This window comes from Natator depressus, chromosome 7, assembly GCF_965152275.1.
Source record: "Natator depressus isolate rNatDep1 chromosome 7, rNatDep2.hap1, whole genome shotgun sequence".
In the NCBI taxonomy this organism is placed as follows: Eukaryota; Metazoa; Chordata; order Testudines; family Cheloniidae; genus Natator; species Natator depressus.
The window spans coordinates 25910464-25929997 of record NC_134240.1 but is presented as its reverse complement, the minus strand read 5'-3'; the positions used below and the strand labels follow the sequence as shown (position 1 = coordinate 25929997).

Genomic DNA, 19534 nt, shown 5'->3' with positions numbered 1-19534 from the left:
ACTTGTCAGCTTTTTGAAGGGGACTACTAAGAACAGTGATATGAGTGTGTGGAGGAGAACCACTAAAAAGGAGGTTAGTAAAAGGAAAAAATGTTTACAATGCTTTAGTAGAATATGAAATTCTACTGTATGATTACAGGAAAAAGGCCACTACTTTCAGTATGATCTAGTTTCTATGATCTGCAAAACCAGTTCATCAGCTTGCTCACTGGAAATCAGTCATCTTTCTAATGCGGGGATGATTTATCGAGGAAACAGGTGGAAAGGGGAAAATTATTTAATTTATCAATAATGGGTTTGGAAAAAGATTAATTATTTGTTCTTTCTGGAGACAAAGAATATTTTTATACCTTTCTCGGAATGCTATTCTCATGTTTGTGCAATTGCAGGCCTTAGCTTTTCACCAAAAAGAGGTATTAGTCAAATGCAAAAATGTATGTGCAGTTACTGTGAATAAGATGTTTACAAGAGCAAATGGTATCTAAATTTATTTTGGGGAAGTTCTATGGCCTGAGTTATACAGGAGGCCGGACTAGCTGATCACAATGATCCCTTCTGGCCTTGGAATCAAGGAATCTAAAAAAACTGTTTTACAGATCTATGAAATTGAGGAATTATTGCGGGGGGGGGGGGGGCAGGGAGGAATACTGATTATCCCCTTGCTTTACACAAAAATGAATTCTATAATAAAAGCTACAGCTCATTTCTTGTTTTAATATTAACTGGTATTAACTGAGTTCAAACTAAAAGACTCCGTATTGGCAAGCATGCAAAGTCCATACCTTCATCTCTATAACTGTCTGAAGAGCTTTTGTCTTTGCTGGTTCAGGCTGAAGTTGGGTTCTTCTGTGTAGTTCCTGTGGAGGGACACGATAAAAATAAGCTTGACGACTCATCTTTCCATTATTTTGTGTCTCATATAAATGTAGCACAGTCCACAGCAAATTAGAAGTCTGATGTTCAGGACTGCACAAGTCCAAATGCTACAGGTGCATCTTTCTTATGATCCCTCTAGCATCACTGCAGTCTCTATCTTATATTACAGTCATCGCTGTCGGCACATGCGCTATTTCTGAAACCTCTATCAATAATTAACGTCAACTGTGACAAAGCCAGCAAGTAATTTCTTAGTCCAAATACAACACTGCTGCTTCTGCCCAGACATCAAATCATAATTCATTCAATTATAGTACACTGTGTTGCTAATTCAAAAACTAAGAAAAATAAATGCCGTTTGAAATCTTTTACTGAAGTTCTCTGCTTAGAGTTTTTCTACCAATATTTGAAGCAAGCAATTTAAAACCATTAAACTCAAATTTGACATTTTAAGAATAGTAATTATATAATGGGTTGATGCAGCACCATCTACAGTAGCTTTTGCATTCCAGTTTTCATGTATTCACAGTATGATATTTTTCACAGTTTAATCTACAGGTAATAAAAATATAGGGGTTACAATTGCTACACAAAGATGTACAATTAACAAAAGCAAACATCAGCCCCTCTTCAAAGCTGAAGATTGGGGGTAGATATTGACAACATTGAGAACTGTGTACAAACCATTAATTGAAAAATATTTTAATATCTATTCACAGTAGTGCTTCTGATGCTGATGTGAATGTTTCTCACGTACTGTAGGTGACTGTAAAGTCCATGATTTTCCATATGTGGTTATCTTATAGTCTCTGTCCATGTCTCCTTCACATGCATGTGCACAATTAGAACAAAATGGGTTTCAGATGAGGTACTCTAGGGTTCTCATAGGATCTGCTGGAATTCAGAATCATCTGTGTAAAGGCTATTGTTTTCTGGCCCTCTCAGCCCCTCTGACCTACATGAAAGTACAATGCCACAGGACATTGCCACCAAACCTTCCCACAACGAGTTTCAGAGCTGTGAAGGGGGAGGTGACTAAAATAATGCTGATGGGTTCAGAATTAGCTTACTTGATGATTCCTTGCAGGATTAGTGGGAACTATAATATGGACAGGCAAGTCCTAACTTGTCCATTCCAACCTTATTCCCATCTATAAAGCTCAATTCCTGCAGAGACACATCTTCAAGGATGGAGGGCAAATGATGCTGTGGATGTGTCATCTTCCCTCCTGCCCTCTTCCTTCATCCATATCAAGCAATTTATCATCCCTATCTTGTTGGGTCTCCATTCTTTCTGGTGAGACTTGAAGGGGCCATATTTTGGATTTTAATTACATAATCCTGTATTCATGTTTCTTCTTTATAAGCCCAAATAAAGGTGCCTAAGAGACCCTCAAACTATATCTCTAAGCAATTGCTTTTGATGCTGTAAACTAGTCCCTTTCAAACCAAACACTAGAAACAGAGGGAACACATTCCTTAGAGTGCCTTAAGAATAGCCTACTCCTTGGAGAGCTAATGAAGTACATTTTCAAGGGGGGGAAAGCTTCTCTGTAACTGTCAATGGGAGTTCAAATGACTTGGAGACTGTTTCATAACCTGGACAGTACAAGATCAACATCCAAATCTTTCATAAAATTTGGCACCAAATGCTGCTCTCGGTTATATCACTGCAACTCCATTTCGTGCTGTCTTCCATATTGCTCCTTATGAATGGGCAAAGCTCCCTCTCAAAACCCATAAAGCCATCTCATCATCATTCAGTTTCCTCCTCAAAACTCATCTCTTTCCATAATGCATACAGTAAAGAACAACCTGATAAGGGCTAAGCAGGTGGAGAGCTGTGATTATTACTACTAACCCATTGTCTCAGACAAACAGAAAGAAAGAAATGATGCAACAGATGTGTTTTAATTAGACCACAACTTTATTCACTTAACTTATCTGGCAGTAAATCATACAGTGCAGGTCATCACTCTTTCCTTAATCTTTTTTACCTATTTAGGATGGCTGCCAACAGTAATCCCCCTTCCCAACCTAGTCCCACATCACTGCTTGACCCCACTGCCCTCCCCTCATATGGGGGAGGGAGGGAAGCGTCTGGAAAAAAAACAAGGTTCTCTCTCCATTGTACCAGACATTAGGAGCCCCAACACCCCCTTTTCCAGCATCCTTAGGGCTTGCCTTCCCTTAAATACACTTCCAACTCCTGTTTATCAGTGAACTATATATCCTCTGTAATGAATACCTGCACCGGACACCTGCCACATCTGCTACCTACTAAGTTGCAACATCTCAACCTCCTTACCTACCTCATCAGTTCCTGACCGGCTGTGGGAAAAATGGAAAAAAGCACCCTGTCTCAGCCAATCTGGCAAAGATGGAAAAGTTGCTTCCCAGCCCACACCCCACAAAAAAAGAAAAGATAAAAAGCAACTAGTGCAATTCCAATGACAGATCATTAAAAACAGTCATACTTTCACCACATGGGTGAGCTGGTGGGTGCTGCTGATTGTGACTAATGAGAGAGTTCTTCCTGAATATACAAATATCTTCCCTTTCCCCCACCTGGTCCAGCCACTTACTGTTCCCCCTTTGGCTCCGCTAAGGTAAATCCCTTTCCCCTCCTTGCAACCCTAATGTAGTAGGATCCCTATCCCTTTTTTGCTACTGTTGCCCAGACAATGAATGACCAACAGCATTCAACTGCAGTGAGCATATTATATTTATCTCATCTTCCCACTCCGGCACCCATTGTTAGTCTTATCCACCCATTACACACCCTTCTCTTTTAGAGTACATCTACACTGCAATTAAAGACCCACAGCATGGCCGCAACTGGCCCAGGTCATCTGACTTAGGGCATGTCTACATTTACCTCCGGAGTGATCGATCTAGTGAGGGTCGATTTATCGCGTCTAGTGAAGACGCACTAAATCAACCGCCGAGCACTCTCCCTTCGACTCTGGTACTCCACCAGAGCAAGAAGTGCAGGCAGAGTCGACGGGGGAGCATCAGCATTCGACATACCGCAGTGAAGACACCGCGGTAAGTGGATCTAAGTACGTCAACTTCAGCTACGTTATTCACACAGCTGAAGTTGTGTAACTTAGATCGAAAACACCCCCCCCACACACACACACACACACCCATGTAGACCAGGCCTTAGGCTTAAAATTGAAGTGCAGACATTTGGGCTCAGACTGGCACCTCAGACTGAGACTCCAGACTCAGTGCCACGGGGTTTTTTATTATACTGTAGACCTACCCTTACAGGTTAAATCTTTGTAATCAGGGGCTGTCATTTATTATATCTTTATGCACAATGGAATCCAACCCGGTTGCAGTTTTTAGTTGCTACCACAATATAACTGTTAAATAAAAATAACTAATTTGGCTTATCATATTAAATCAATTACTACAGTATTTTCAGACTCTAAAAAACACATCCTGAAGAATTCAGGATTTAATATTTTAAATATCTATACAAACAACTGAAAAAAAGGAAAGCCAATTAGTTATGAGTTTTCCATGTAAGTGAGCAAAGATTCTTTAAACAACAGTAACTAAACGACTGCATACAAAGGAAGATGTCAATAATTAATACAATAAAAGCTCTTCTCACACAAAAGAAAATAATTATTTAGCAAAAAGGAACTCTTCCAGCAAAAGGTTTAAGAGAAATGCATTTTCACTCAGCTTCCTGGCTAATTGTATTTCTTAACCCTGCTATGCCTGTATGTGATGTTATAACTCTACAAGACAATAACTCAGCAATCTACACCTATATAGCATGTGAATGAACTCAATAAATCAATACAATTTTCCAAAAATCTTAATTTTTACAGTCAAAGAATCATTTTATACTTAAAGCATACAGGAAAAGTAGTATGTGGTAGGACTGAATTTCATGAGATTTATCCAGAAACATTCATCTTTGACAGGCCATACAACTTTGGCTAAAGAGAAGGAAATGATAGCTGTTTCCATAGATAATACATGTAGTTCTATTCATGCTTATGATCAGTTTGTATTACATTTGGAACAGTTTAGTATTTAAGTTATAGTTAGGACATTGGTATGCTGAGAACTGCCTATCACACTGACCAATATTTTCTCATTGTTTCCTTTAAATCTCCCTCTGTCAATATCCATCTGTTGTGTCTTGTTGTATACTTTGTGACAGGGACGGTCTTTTTGTTGTTGTGTATGTACAGTGCCTAGTACAATTGGGTCCTAGTCCATGACTAAGATTTCTAATGCTCGGGTCAATACAAACAATAAATATTAATAAAATAATTCATACTTCTTGATAATCACATAGGAGTTGGATTTACTCTGACTGGCTTGTCTTATTTCACCACTTTCCCCAACCCCCATGGCTTCCATAGAAGGAGGGCATGATAAAAGTCCAAACATACCATTCAAAAATTCTTACTTCTGGCCTGCAGAATCCCACTGACCAATGTCATACAATGCATCATGCTGCAATGCCACCACTACCAGAAATTGCACTGGCCATAAGGGCTCTGATAATTAAGGATAGCATGTAGTGCTGCAAACATTTGTTTGTTAAAAGATATACAGTATTTTGTTTTTTAGAAGTTTAAAACTGCCCATTTTTGGCCCACTATGGTGCATTGCACCAGTGAATTTCTAGTACCTGCCCTAAAAATATTTTTTTAAAGGTGCATTTAGAATAAAGCAATTAGTGAATGCCCCTTTACCCTTTCTGTTCTGAGCATTTAGCACACAACTAATTTTTCAAAAGAAAGAAAACAAACTTTTACAAGTCACCTTCAATGATGAAATCTCTCAATCACTAACTGATTGTCTCAGCAGACAGTTGAAAACATAAAAATTAATTAAATGTCAACCTCACAATGGATTTAAACACTAAGTGAATGTCCTATATTTGTAATTTTCTTCTTCCGTGGAAATTGTGGAAAAAAATAAGCTGGCCAATCAGCTCCCTCTCTGATCAACAAAAATTACAGCTAATTTTAAGACTTCACATTGTTCCCAAAGGGCATATAAAGTGAGTTGGAGTATGAACAGAATTCCATACGTTACCCAGGGAAACAAACCAGAGTTCCACCCCTTTGGCCAAAGATGAACAGACTGCCAACGATGAGTATTCCTAGATGTCTATCATAGCATAAAGCCTTGCCTCATAATACTTTTCCTGTTAGCTTTATGAATCAATCTGATGCAGGGTGACTTAAAAGCTTTTATTCTCTAGCCCTGCCGGTAAAATGCAGCAGACTTTGGGATTCTGGAGAAGATCAGAAAATGACTCCCAGTTTATTATTTTGTGGGGGTTTTCTTCCAATCAGGTTCAAACATGTGGGGATATCACAAGGCTCAGTTCTTGAATTTATGTTGTTCTGTGTACAATTTTTTCTATAGGGAAATTGATTCAGAGACATGTTGATATCACTTTATGTGCATAATATATTGTTTTTCTAACTGAGATCATTTAAGGGGCTTTATAATTTGATTAAACAGTTACCTAAGTGACATTCTGAACATGCAGTTACTATAATATAAGGAAAGCACATTTTTCCACATTATGTCTTTTTTTGAATTGATGCTAGTTTTGTCTTTTGAAATTGCTTTTATTAAAAGGACCAGGGCACCTTCTAGAACTTTTTTAAATAAGGTAGTTATTGATCCTGAAATTTTTGCCTGAAGCTCCTTTTGCTTACATTACAAAATCTTTAAACTATCCCCTGTAACTAGCAAGGCTTCTACAAATAACCTTGGGGGCATGTTCAGTTATTAATGTATGCTTTCATTATATCCCATCTGAAGTCTGGATTGTTGCAATTCCTAGATCTTTCTGGTTAATTACTTTGTATGTACAATTTAAACGATTCTCTCAAGAGCTACACAGAATACTGCATACTAGTACAGAGATACCATGATAGTGCCTGGTCATTATGGTGACAAGTACACAAAAAATAGATCTTTTCTTTGGCATCCATGGAGGTTTTAGATTTACTATAACTTTTTAGGGTATATGGCGCCTAAACTAGAACTAACTGGTTGCCCAATTTCCCCTCCACATGTATTTCTGTGGTGTTGGATTTGAATACTGGAATGGAACCCAAACCCAAAGTACTAGTTTGGTTGTACGCAAAAAGCAGAAGGGGAATAGAAAGGGGGTCTCTTCTCAAAATTCATTCCAGATGGCATCCCAAAATGGTGGAAACCCAGAAGATCAGTTGATAGAGATTCTGCTATTCTGTGCTGAAATTAATCAAGAAAAGCATGCAACATTTGAGCACTATTGAACTTGTATTCCACACCTGGTTCAGCCCTAGACCTGAACCCTGAACCCTAGTCTAAACCTAATACAAATATAAATCCTGCCTTTTCGTTCTCACCTCTTCATCTCAGCTATACTTTTAAAACAATTTACCACCTTCTCTCAGGAATGTTTAGGTACTGCTGACTGATATTGCTTTTATTCTACTTCTGCTGTGTTTTACAGAGTTTCCTAAGACTTCAATGGCTACATTCTATTTTTAGTATACGTCCATGGTCTGAAATTCTTTGCCAGACAAGAATAAAAAGACACTAATATGTTTTTACATCAAAAATACCTAGAAATAGTAACAAATTTCCTACACATTGAACCAACAAGTAGGAAAAGGATATAACCCAAGGAGTTTATATTCTAAATAGATGACATATGGACATGGATTTGCTCCTCAGTTTTAAATTTACCTCAGTGGTTACATACCTTTAATTTTAAGATGGACTATTAAAACCTGCAATGTCAGCATTCATTTTTACTGCTAAAAACATGGCATAGCAAATAGTTAGTGTTCTTTAGTTTTGTTCATTTTTGATCATTTAGTTTCTTAATTACCCTATTCCTTATAGTGGTGTCTCCCACACTAGAATTGTCCTTTGTACAAGGCCTAGGAGAATTTGTAAGATCTGCAGTACAGAACTTACATGGTCCCCATTATTGTAGTGTCGGAGCACCTCACAATTTATCATCCCAACCCATCAGAGTTAGGAAAGCGCCATTATTATTTTTCAGATGGGAACCTGAGACACAGAAATTAAGTGACTTGCCAAAGGCAACACAACAAGTTTATGGCTCGCCTTGTGAGGATTCGATTTTTATCAGTTAAATGCCAGTAAACATTGATTTCACATACACACACAAAAACAGACAAACTATTTACATCGATAATAATGGAAATTTACAGATGGGCAAAGAAAGAGAAATGCTACTTAAGAACTTTAGAGTTTGAGTTAAGGTATTTACTTTGTATATTTTGATGTGATGTTGACAATTTGCTTAACAGTTACAAAGCTTTGACCTTTTGAATCTCAACGTCTACTGTCTTTATTGTCTGCTCCCCACTATTTTCTGACAGACCCTATAATTTCCCACACTAATGAAAAAATCTGAAAAAAATGTTTAAATATAAACATCTAAATTATTCCTCAAAATTAAAAATCAAATTCTGCCAAGTCTATTTATGGCAGAGTGGTGATAGGCTAACACCCTCGCCCCTGAACCATCCTTCTTCTCTATCTATCCCTGTAACAAAGGTACATCTGTGGCTATGGGTAAAGCAATGGGTCATTCCTTGAAAGCCAACCAGTTTCCATCCTTGCTCCCACTGATGTCCCAGGAGGCTGAAGGCTCAGGCAGCAGCAACTCAGAGGCCCAAACATTTCTCCTCTGAGCCAATTAGAAGCTGAAAGAGTATGTGATCCAGCCCCAGGATGGTAACAGGGGATGCCCCTCTCTCCAAGCAGCACATAACCTTCTGCAGAGTAGGGAACAGGGAGGAGGAGCCACAAGACAAGAACACAAAAAAAAAGAACCAAAAATGTAAAATAATACAGAAAAGCTAGAGATTGTTAAGAAGGAACCGAGGCAGATAACCAGAGGAAAATTAAAATGGACAGACGAAAGATGGCAATAACTAGACTAAATTAGACATGGGCGAGGGCCTCACGGTAAACATATTCTAATATTCCCAGGTAAAACAGGCAAATCTGCAGGTCATAGCAAGTTGTGGCATAAGAACAACTAGTTCTCTCCAACACCTCCAGAAAGCAGATGGTTTCCACTCTTCTGGTGAACACGAGCATTGTACTGCCCCAACACAATCAGCCTGTCTGAACTTTAAAATTGGAGATCAGCAGTATTTTAACATTCTGATCAATTATTTCATTTAAATAAAAGCATAGGCACTTAACTAAATTGTCAACTTAACTGTAGTGTCCTCTAGCCAAAAACACCATTACAAAGACAGATCAAATTATATTAAAACCAGAATCCTAAAAAAATTCTGTAACGTAAGAAAGTTACATTATTCTTAATTTGTCAGCATACCCTCCGCCTCTGATCTCTCCCACTCCCCCCCCCACCAAAAAACAAAATAAAATACAGTCATGAAACACTTAGATAGCATCTCAGTAAAAAAATTATGATCAAACATATTTTATCTTTCTGAGACAACTATGAATTGACAACACTGACATATTCCATGCCTGGCTGCAGCAGCTAGGAAATAAAACAGCATTTTTGCTAGGTGGTGTTCCACATTATCCTGCCACTAACCTTCTGCTAGAGGCCCTCCATCACATGGAGGAAATAGTTGAAGGACATTTTGTTGTGTCAAGTGTATATTAAATCAGTTATTTAGTGTAATAAGACATGGGATGGCTGGTATTGGAATTGGGAGCATAGCAATTACACAAATTTGCATTCTATAATCCTCCTTTGGGGTATTCCACAACAGGGGTTTGGGTCACAGGGCAACATCCATTTTAGCACATTTTCCACCCTTCTCTCCTCCATATGCACCTTTATACTTCTTCCATTTGTACTCTGTGTGCCCAGTTCGAATTTGGACAGAAGATGGGTGAAAAATAATTTCACCTTTATCCCTCAAATGGGGGCAAAATGGTGCTGGAAAAACAAAGAGAGAACCGAATATGAATCAGAGCTCAAATTATCATATGTCCCTTATCCGACACATATGGCGGCCAGACATTTTAAGATTGTTGAAAAATATGCTATCATTAACATTTTTAATTGGTTTTAACAGTTAATATGCACTAAACTTTAAGGGTACTGTATATCTTTTTGCATAATTCACTGTTGCAAACTACACACATCAAATATAAGATTTTTAGTAGAATTGGCATTGCAGATAGCCTGCACAGAGCCACAGGAAAATGCTGGCTACAGCAGTATGGAAGGCAGAAATCTGTACATTTCTGATAAACGGTGACTATTAGCAATGTTTTTCTTTTCTTTTTTTTTTTTAAAGGAATTTTATCTTAGTTTCACAATGTTGCAGGTTTATAGTTTAGAATTTGTCAATATCAATGTTTGCATTTAATTTTTGTCAGTTTTCCTAGCATTGTGCTAGCATAAAATCTGCAGTACCTTGTGCTTCCTTGTTTGTCTTCACTTTGGGTTAAGGTGACCAGACAGCAAGTGTGAAAAATCAGGACAGGGTAGGGGGTAATAGGTGACTATATAAGAAAAAGCTCCAAATATCGGGACTGTCCCTATAAAATCAGGACATCTGGTCACGCTACTTTGGGTCAATAAGTCACTACCCTAGAATCATTTGATTTTCTTGGTTTCTTACTCTCTCAGCCTCTGAGATTCTTTTTTTCTAACCAAGGGCAAGTGTTACCTATATTTTTTTAAAACATCATTAGTTCAGGCTATATAGAATTTGTCCAACAGGGCTCCTTCAGAAAATGATGCCAAACCTAGATCCCAAAAAGGGGCAATCAGAGAAGCTAGTGAACTATTTACAACTTAACTCCAATGCTGGATGATGTGGAGAATTGACTGATTTGTGAAGAAAAAGTTCTGTGGTGACAATAATTGGAGCCTTCTAGAAAAGTGGGACCTTTCAGCTTCTGTATGACCACAACTGGGGTACATCAAGTTTCATCAATCCTTCTCTTTGATAGGAAAACTGAAGCCACTATTCCTCTAACATTGTCCCCCTCCCCATGAATCATATCCCTCAGTTTTAGACAGCTGACCTACTCTATTCTATTCCTATCCAGATAGCATAATATAGGAATTTTATAGTATAAGAGTTTGGGATTTGGCATGGATGGGTGGGAAATCACACACTGAATCTTCAAAAAGAAAAGGAGTACTTGTGGCACCTTAGAGACTAACAAATTTATTTGAGCATAAGCTTTCATGAGCTACAGCTCACTTCATCGGATGCACACTGAATCTTGGGTGTTTCAGTTGGTGGAGAAGGATCCAATAAAATATCTTTGCACAGACTCAGTCCTAGAGTTGTTTGAAATAAATTTGTTCATAAGTATGAACTGCTAGGTAGTTGGATATGGCTTCTCCATCTGTATTTTTCAAGTCAATGTCTCTCCTGTTAAGGGTTTGCTTTTCAGCCACTCTTTTTGCTAGGTTCTCAGTTATGTCAACCATATGGGCTAAAAAGAATGCTTATAAATACTTCTCTATACTTATTATCTTAAACTTAATAGAAAGCCAGTATAATGTTTTATTTCATTCTACTTATTAGGTTAAATGATTAAAAATAATTTACCAAGTGTTAGCATAGTAGAGCATCTGAGGCATTGCAGAATTTTCCCTGTTCTTAGAATATTAAGTAATACAAGTACCAAGGGGTAACCGTGATGTATCCACAAAAACAACAAGGAGTCCGGTGGCACCTTAAAGACTAACAGTCCCTATTCAAGCCTAAATTAATGGTGTGGTTGGGTCCTCTGATGGTGGAGGACCCAACCACATCAGCGACACCATCAGTGGCTCATTCACCTGCACATCTGCTAATGTTATATATGCCCTCATGTGCCAGCAATGACCCTCTGCCATGTACATTGGCCAAACCGGACAGTCCCTACGTAAAAGAATAAATGGACACAAATCGGACATCAGGAATGGTAACATACAAAAGCCAGTAGGAGAACACTTCAATCTTCCTGGACATTCTATAACAGATTTGAAAGTAGCTATACTTGAACAAAAAAACATCAGAAACAGACTTCAAAGAGAAACTGCAGAACTAAAATTCATTTGCAAATTTAACACCATTAATATGGCCTTTATTAGGGACTGGGAGTGGCTGGCTCATTCCAAAAGCAGCTTTGCCTCTCCTGGAATTGACACCTCCTCATCAATTATTGGGAGTGGACTACATCGACCCTGATTGAATGGGCCCTGTCAGCACTGGTTCTCCACTTGTGAGGTGACTCCCTTCTCTTCATGTGTCAGTATATAATGCCCGAATCTGTAATTTTCACTCCATGCATCTGAAGAAGTGATTTTTTACCCACAAAAGCTTATGCCCAAATAAATCTGTTAGTCTTTAAGGTGCCACTGGACTCCTTGTTGTTTAAGTAATACAGTATCTCATATACTTTGATTTGGTAAACACTGACTTTTTAAGGAGAACGACTGTATGTGATTATAATTCTTTAAGATTAGTGATGTTTGTCAGTAACATGCTCTTTAGACAGAAAGTAGATGCATTTATAGGGAAAAAGACTTGGGACAATATATCCTGTGGAAGTTTCAAACCAAACAAACACTGCTGAATGCTATCTCTTAAGAATAAATATTCCTATTCTAAGCCTAATTAAATACTATGCTATAACGAAGTAAGGGAAAGTAAGGAATCTGCAAATATTCAAAATGTATATAAAATCCTGAAGCTGAGATAGTAGATGCTTGACAAATGTTTTGTATTCTCTCAATTCCAGAGGGAGGTGCAGGTTGCAATGTTCTGCCCATTTAATGTGGCCAACGTTCGCAGAAAACTGCAGTCAGCAAAGAGAGGGCCTACAGCCTGATGTCACTTAATATTTTTTACTATACTCTGATACCTACAATGTGGCTGTATTAGTTTCTATTCAGCAATAAAGTAAACCGAAATCTTGAATTAAGAATTAAAAGAAAGTACTGGACTGCAGTGTACATTTGATCGATGCTAGGCAATTAAACTGCTTCCCCTTATTTTTTGCAACGTGTGCATTAAAGCACATGTACTTAGTATCTTGTTTTTCCTTCATTTCTTTCTGGAGACAAAAAAGGTACACTTCTTTTTTCCTGACTTGCAATTTTGGAATCTCATATTTTTCTTGGATATCAGTTGGATGGCAAGAGTCTATTGCCAGATATCCATGGACATTTTACAAAAGGTATTTTAAACAAATTTACCTTTAATGAGACTTTAATAAGTTAACTTTGTTTCTTCAGAGTTCTATTGCTTAGATGAGCCCACCTCTTCCATACGTAATAACCCCCCTCTACCACATACAAGATAAAGCAGATTTTATAACATATGGTTGCCATTTTTGGAATGTAACAAAATATACAGACAAGACGATGTTAACCAAACACAAATGTGTCTTATTAAAGGAACAAATACAGGTTATGAATAAATTATGTTAGTACTTGTATGGAAAGTTTATATGTTAATAGTGATAAAATAAAAAATAAAAACATTGAATGGTTATCCTTCCTGAAACTGTCATAGAATTTATTTTTTAAAAACAGTCTTCTCCACTAAATTGTATCTCCAATTGAATGATAATGGCTCGTGTACTCTTTTAGCTAAACTGCTCAGAAGGATGCCAACTGATTGCACAAGCTCCTCAGCCAAAACTAACTATCTGCTGTATTGCAGTCTGTTGTAATGACAGATCTTTTGTAGGGACATTTGATGACTCATTATGAAGTCTTAATTGAATAGCAAGAATCACGTTGATGAACAGAGGGAAATTATTAATAGTATGACTTCCAAGATGGGAACAGTATCAAATGGAATTCGCAGCAGTGATAGTGTTTGATATTTTACTCTCTCTAAATACTTATATTGCTCCCATCACTGTAGTATCACAGAGCCTAGTTTAAGTATACTAGAGCATGCCAAATTAGAATAAGGCATAAATGAAACTATGATTAGGCATTCCAGTACGACAAAAATAAAATTAAAATAAAAGCCGATGCATATCAATCATGCAGAATGACAGCCATAAATTGTTGGGTCACTTGAAGAGATTTGGAAGAGTCAGCCACAATGCAGCAAGATGAAATTCAGTACAAATAAATTTGAAATCCTACATAGTATTTTGAGATGGAAAACAGACACATTTGGGGACAGCTACTGTACTTTATTTAGAAAGTAATAAATTCACTGAAAACCTAAACTCATAGGTGAACAAAATACAAAACAAATTTGCTACACATGTATGTGGTGAAGAAACCTACTGTTGTACTAAAGTCTATATACATAGCCATGGTGTCAACACAATTCCAGTCCCTTCAGTTCCAGAAGGATCATTCAGAGAAGAGACAAAATACAAAGGAAAAGAAAAATGATTAGATACAAGATTGATGGATAAGTCACAAAGAGGGATCGAGGAAGCTAAATGTACATAGTTTAGTACAGAAGACTCAAGATCAGTCTATCAACATCCATCAGGTAACGCTACATATTATGGAAATGCATAAATAATTCATAATTATAGAAGCTGATTAAGAGCACAAAGATCTAAAGCTATAGTAAAGAATGAAAAATTAACACTACGTCCTCAAAATTTTAACAGTAGGAAAACTAGACAGGTGAAGAGACAATCAAAGATTGGGGGTTAAGACACCATCATAATAAGTGATTTTTTAAAGAAAAATGGTTAGGGAATTAGACAGTAAATAACTAAGTGGTCTTTGGGGACCATAATCTAGGATTATTCAAACAATTTATTATTCATCAACATATCTCCATTAGTTTTTGTTTTGATCTTGATAATGGATGAAGATGAATTGTGGCTTGTACAGAATAGCTTAGAACATGGACTAAGCTTTGTCATATTTTCAAGTACTCTGTGATCCAATGTGTGTTATCTCTCAATACTGTCTTTTATTTTAAAATACTTTCCATGACTTAAAGCCTATGAATACATAGATACTTACAGTTTATGGCACAAAATGTTCAGCTACCTTAGCTATGTTGATTATTAAAGTATGTTTTCATTCTTCTCCACCAAGAAATATGTTTTTATCAAGAACATGAAAATATTGGGTACTTTTAGGGAAAGACTAAAAACTTGTTTGAACTACTGTAGCATTTTAAGCTAATTTATGGAGTTGGCTATGGCTGGTTTTCTAATGTAAAACACCTGGAAACGTTTGCGGGGGGGAAGAGCTCTGTTTAGTTGTTATGATATGAAATTTCATTCAAATGCTAGACAATTGTCATCTGTAATGAAAAGATGTTTTGTGTCTTCAAATCAAAACAGCGAACTTAAACAGCTAATAAATGACATCAGCTATTCTAGAGAAAAAAATTATACAGAAGTATGTGACATTATTGAAAACACTGATTTTGCTCTTAAATCTTTTTATTTAGAATGTGTGTTTGGCAAAAAGAAAAGTTAATATTGTCTTTAGGCTGCTATTTCAAGAAAGACAAACCAGAAGCCCCTTTGTCCTGGTGAAACCTAACCTTCTGCTGGAAAATATGTCTGTCCATTAACAGCTTATCAAGGACCATCAAGAACAGGATCACCCAATGTCTGTCTCCTTATTTACTTAATTAAGCTGTCACAATGTGCTTGAGAGATACTGGATAGCATTACCAATTTCACCCTTAAAATAGCTCTGAATATTTTAAAAGTTGAAACAGACAAGACTGCTCTGACTAGTTTTGTAGTTACTGAACTTCAGCTTGACCACTGAAGAGAATTCTTAAAGATATGAACAAAATACTTCAGGCATGATGTCTTTCAGCTTTGTGATACACACATGAAAGAATGGTTTTCAGCAAGTGCACACCAATCGTCTAAACCACAGTAGAATGATTTCATTAATATTTTAGTATCATTCCTTTTATTTTCAAATAACTATTTATATGCAAGGTGTGGACTGAGTAGGTTGCATATTTAATGAAAATTATTAATTGTATTCTATTTTATTAGAAGCCAGGCATTGGATAGTATTGAATTGTTTGGGAAATGTTAGTCAAAGCAGCCAGGACGTGCTCATTAAAAGTCTAAAATATAGTGGCCCATGTTCCTGAGCAGCAGCAGAAGAGTGCTCAGGAAAGGAGGCTCAGGAAAGGAGGAAAGGAAAGGGGAGGGGGATGCAGTGAAGTTTTATGTTAGGCTACTCTTACTACTCCCTGATCAGGGGGCATACTGCTGTACATTAGAGCAGCTTTTAATTGTGACACCTGTTGATGGCCCGAAAGGTCCATTCCAGCAGCGAGGGATCAGTGGGGCATAGGGATGCCCAAGCCACCCTTCCTTTTCTCCCAGTTAAACACTGTGTAGAAGTGAAAACAATATAATTAGATCAGTTATAGACTACTTTTTATCTCTTTGATGTTACAAGAAACCATGACCAAAAAAAGACAAATTTCTACCTCTACACCTTCTCTGTGGGTGATTTCTATTGAGACATCAGTGCCTTCCTCTGCTCTGCACAAGTAGTGCCTGTCTTGATTGTCCATTTACCAAATTTTTTTGATAATCGTCTGTTTGTTCACAAGAATCTCCCTGTAAACATCCACAGCGCCACCATGTTGTCATTAAGGTCTTCCCGAAACTCTCTTCTGTTATCTGTGTTAGATACTTATACAGCCCGTAAAACCATAGTCTCTGAGTGCCTCACAATGTTTAATGCATTTATCTTGGAGGTACAACAACACCCATTTTACAGATAGGAATCTGAGGCACAGAGACCCAAATCTACCAAGGGACTTAGGGGTTACAACACCTAACTTTTAGGTGCCTAGCCACCCAGTAGACTCCACAAACCCTAGATCAGGCACCTAGGCTCCCTAAACAGTGCATAGGGATCCACAAAAGCCAGCATAGTAGATCAGGAGCCACTTACGCTAGCCAATTGCAGTTAAGGGGACAGAAGGCTAAGCCCTGCCCCTCTCAGGCAGTTAAGTATTTAATTCTAAACTGGAGGGAAATGCCTATTTCCACATGGGATCCACAGCCATGAACCCTCTCCTGGAGTCAGGTGACAAAGTAATTTCTTGCAAGACAGACAATAGCCCATGCCTAACTCCACACAAAAAAGTAGGAGGCGGCAGCAGTGACGGCAGCTTTCCTTGCAACTTTTAGTCCAGTGATGAGGACACTCACCCAAGATGTGGGAGACCCCAGTTTGATTCCCTTTTATGATGAAAAGAGCATCTCCCAGGTGAGTGCCCTAACCTCTGGACTGAGGAGTAACACTCTCTCAATGGCCTAATGCATATTTAATTATTTATACACATTGAACACCTTCAACAAGAAAAACTGAGACATGCATCTCAGAATATCCCATAGTCCAGTGAGTAGGGCACTCACCTGAGAGGTGAGAAACCTACATTCAAATCCCTTCTCCTCATTAGGCTGAGGCAGGAATTGAATCGGCTCCCACACCCTGGGTGAGTGCCACCCTAGAGGCAGAAACTTAGGGGCCTCAGGGATTTTAACAGTGGAAATCTAGGTGCTGAGGGACTTTAGATGCCTCCAGTATTAGGCAGCATCTTAGCTGGGGTTTTAAGGATCTCAGTGGCACCTAAATTTGGATTTCAGTGCCTAAAGTGGGAGTTAGGTGCCTAAGTCCTTTTGTGGATCTGGGCTAGAGAGACTAAGTGGCTTGCCTATGGTCACACAGAGTCTGTGGAGGAGCAGGGAATTAAACCCAGGTCTCCCAAGAGCCCTTACTACTGGACCACCTTTATTCTACTGTGATGACATTGGTTAAGAATTTGGTGTTCTACGACCACTGCTTCTCATGCTGTTCATAATCATATCAGTTATCTTTTCCTGGTATCCACCTATTGTTTCTCCTTATATTTAGGGTATGTGTGCCCTGCTTGTGTGCACGCACTCATTGAGTTAGCACATGTATAAATAGCAGCGTAGCTATGGTAGCATGGGTAGCAGCAGAGACAGCATGGTTAAACTGTGCTGAGTACAAAACCATCTGAAACCTCTGGGTATGCAGTCAGCATGGGTCAGCCATGCTTCCACTGGTGCCACTTGTGCTACCACAGCTACACAACTATTCATCCTGGCACTAGCTCTCATTGAGCTAGCACAAGCACTTATACACGAGGAGGGGAAGTGACACCCCTAGCACACAGCACGCAAGTAATCTTAGATTATAAAATCTCTGAGCTCAGAACATCTGTTTGATAACTGCCTGCACGCAATGAGATCTTGATGCCTGACTGAGGGTTCTACCATCACCACCACAATGTAACCCTTCTACCAGGTGGAGTTGGCAGCAACAAGGACCAGGTTCAATATCTAGGGACTTCCTCTTAACAAAACAAAACAGAACAGAACTGGCTCGAGCCCCCACCCAGTAATCTGGGAAAACTTGCCACCACCCCTGGATGCCTCTAAGAGGCGATACTTCTGCTCTCACAAGCACTGAGACTGTATATAACAAAAGAGAAATTTTATTAAAAGGGAAAGGGAACCTAGCATTAATTTGGGAAAACACCACAACCACATTCAAAAACATGCGACCATAAGCAAACCCAACCTCACAGTGCATTGGGCATTAGACAGATTTGTAAGCCAAAACCAGCCAAAATTTATCTACTGCACCTATCTAATATTTAGATCCATTCCACCCTTCTGCTTTACTTCCAAGTAGTTGAAAATAAGTGTAAGTGAGTTAGGCCAGATCAACACACAGGAACCTATATTATCTGAAGACAATCCTTATATACACTGAATTTATTTTAATGATACAAACTAACCAAAGAATATTAATGTGTATGATGTATTAATTTCATTAGGGATATAATTTTGATTTAGAGGTGTAACTGAAAATGATTTTAAGAGACAACATTTAATCCTTGTATAGATTACACATCAGTAAAAAGGTTACTTCTGGATAAAAAGCACTATTTACCTGTAAGGTCATGGCAAAATATCTACTATGGGAGAAAAAAACTATCATACCATAGGTATCTAGGACCTCTAACCTCTTTACTTGGAATGTCACAACCTCCCCAGGTATCACAGCTGAGGTACAACTCTCTCTTTCATGGGTTTGTTTTTCAAAAGATTTCAATATCAAACATGCACTTCTAAGTATCCTTTCTAAGTATCCTTTTCCCCAGAATAACATTAATGCATCATTATAAAAGCACATTTTAAACCCATAATACTCTAAAATAGTTTTGAAATTGCAGAAAAGAACTACAATATAAAATCAACCAGATCCTCAGGTTTTACTGTACCTGAATCACAATAACCAACCCACACATACTATTTAATATTCGATTAAATATTTTATCCTATGATTAAGTCTATCAATGTTTTGTTTAGAGTAAAGTTCATACATCAACTCACTAAGAGAAAAAATGTGTTTTAAAATTAAAAGAAACAAATCCACTTAGCAGTCGCTATCTATCTCCATTGCCTGGGAAACAGAACAGGATTTTGCTGTGGTAACCTGAATTCAGCTGACCAGCAACTTCCCTTTCTCAGTCTTCTGCTTCCATTGTTACCAGCCCATGAAAGAGTATCTGACTATAGCGGATTGTCCTCATGATACATAAATGGCCTCATCCATATTACAGTTTTGATGATGGTAAGAAATATTTGAGATAAGCTCTTGAAATCATTTTCATGATGT

At 37.9% G+C, this 19534-nt stretch overlaps 1 protein-coding gene across 21 annotated transcripts in view; it reads right to left on the bottom strand.

Annotated features, from left to right (window-relative positions):
• ERC2 (ELKS/RAB6-interacting/CAST family member 2) overlaps positions 1-19534 on the bottom strand; it is an 829921-nt gene that overhangs the window by 608657 nt on the left and 201730 nt on the right. For 20 of the 21 annotated variants that reach the window (XM_074957756.1, XM_074957751.1, XM_074957752.1 and 17 more), the window contains one exon: positions 783-857. The exons of the other annotated variant lie outside the window; for it this stretch is intronic. In XM_074957756.1, the coding sequence (XP_074813857.1) occupies positions 783-857 (75 nt within the window). The remainder of the gene's footprint in view (positions 1-782; positions 858-19534) is intronic. 21 annotated transcript variants of the gene reach the window in all.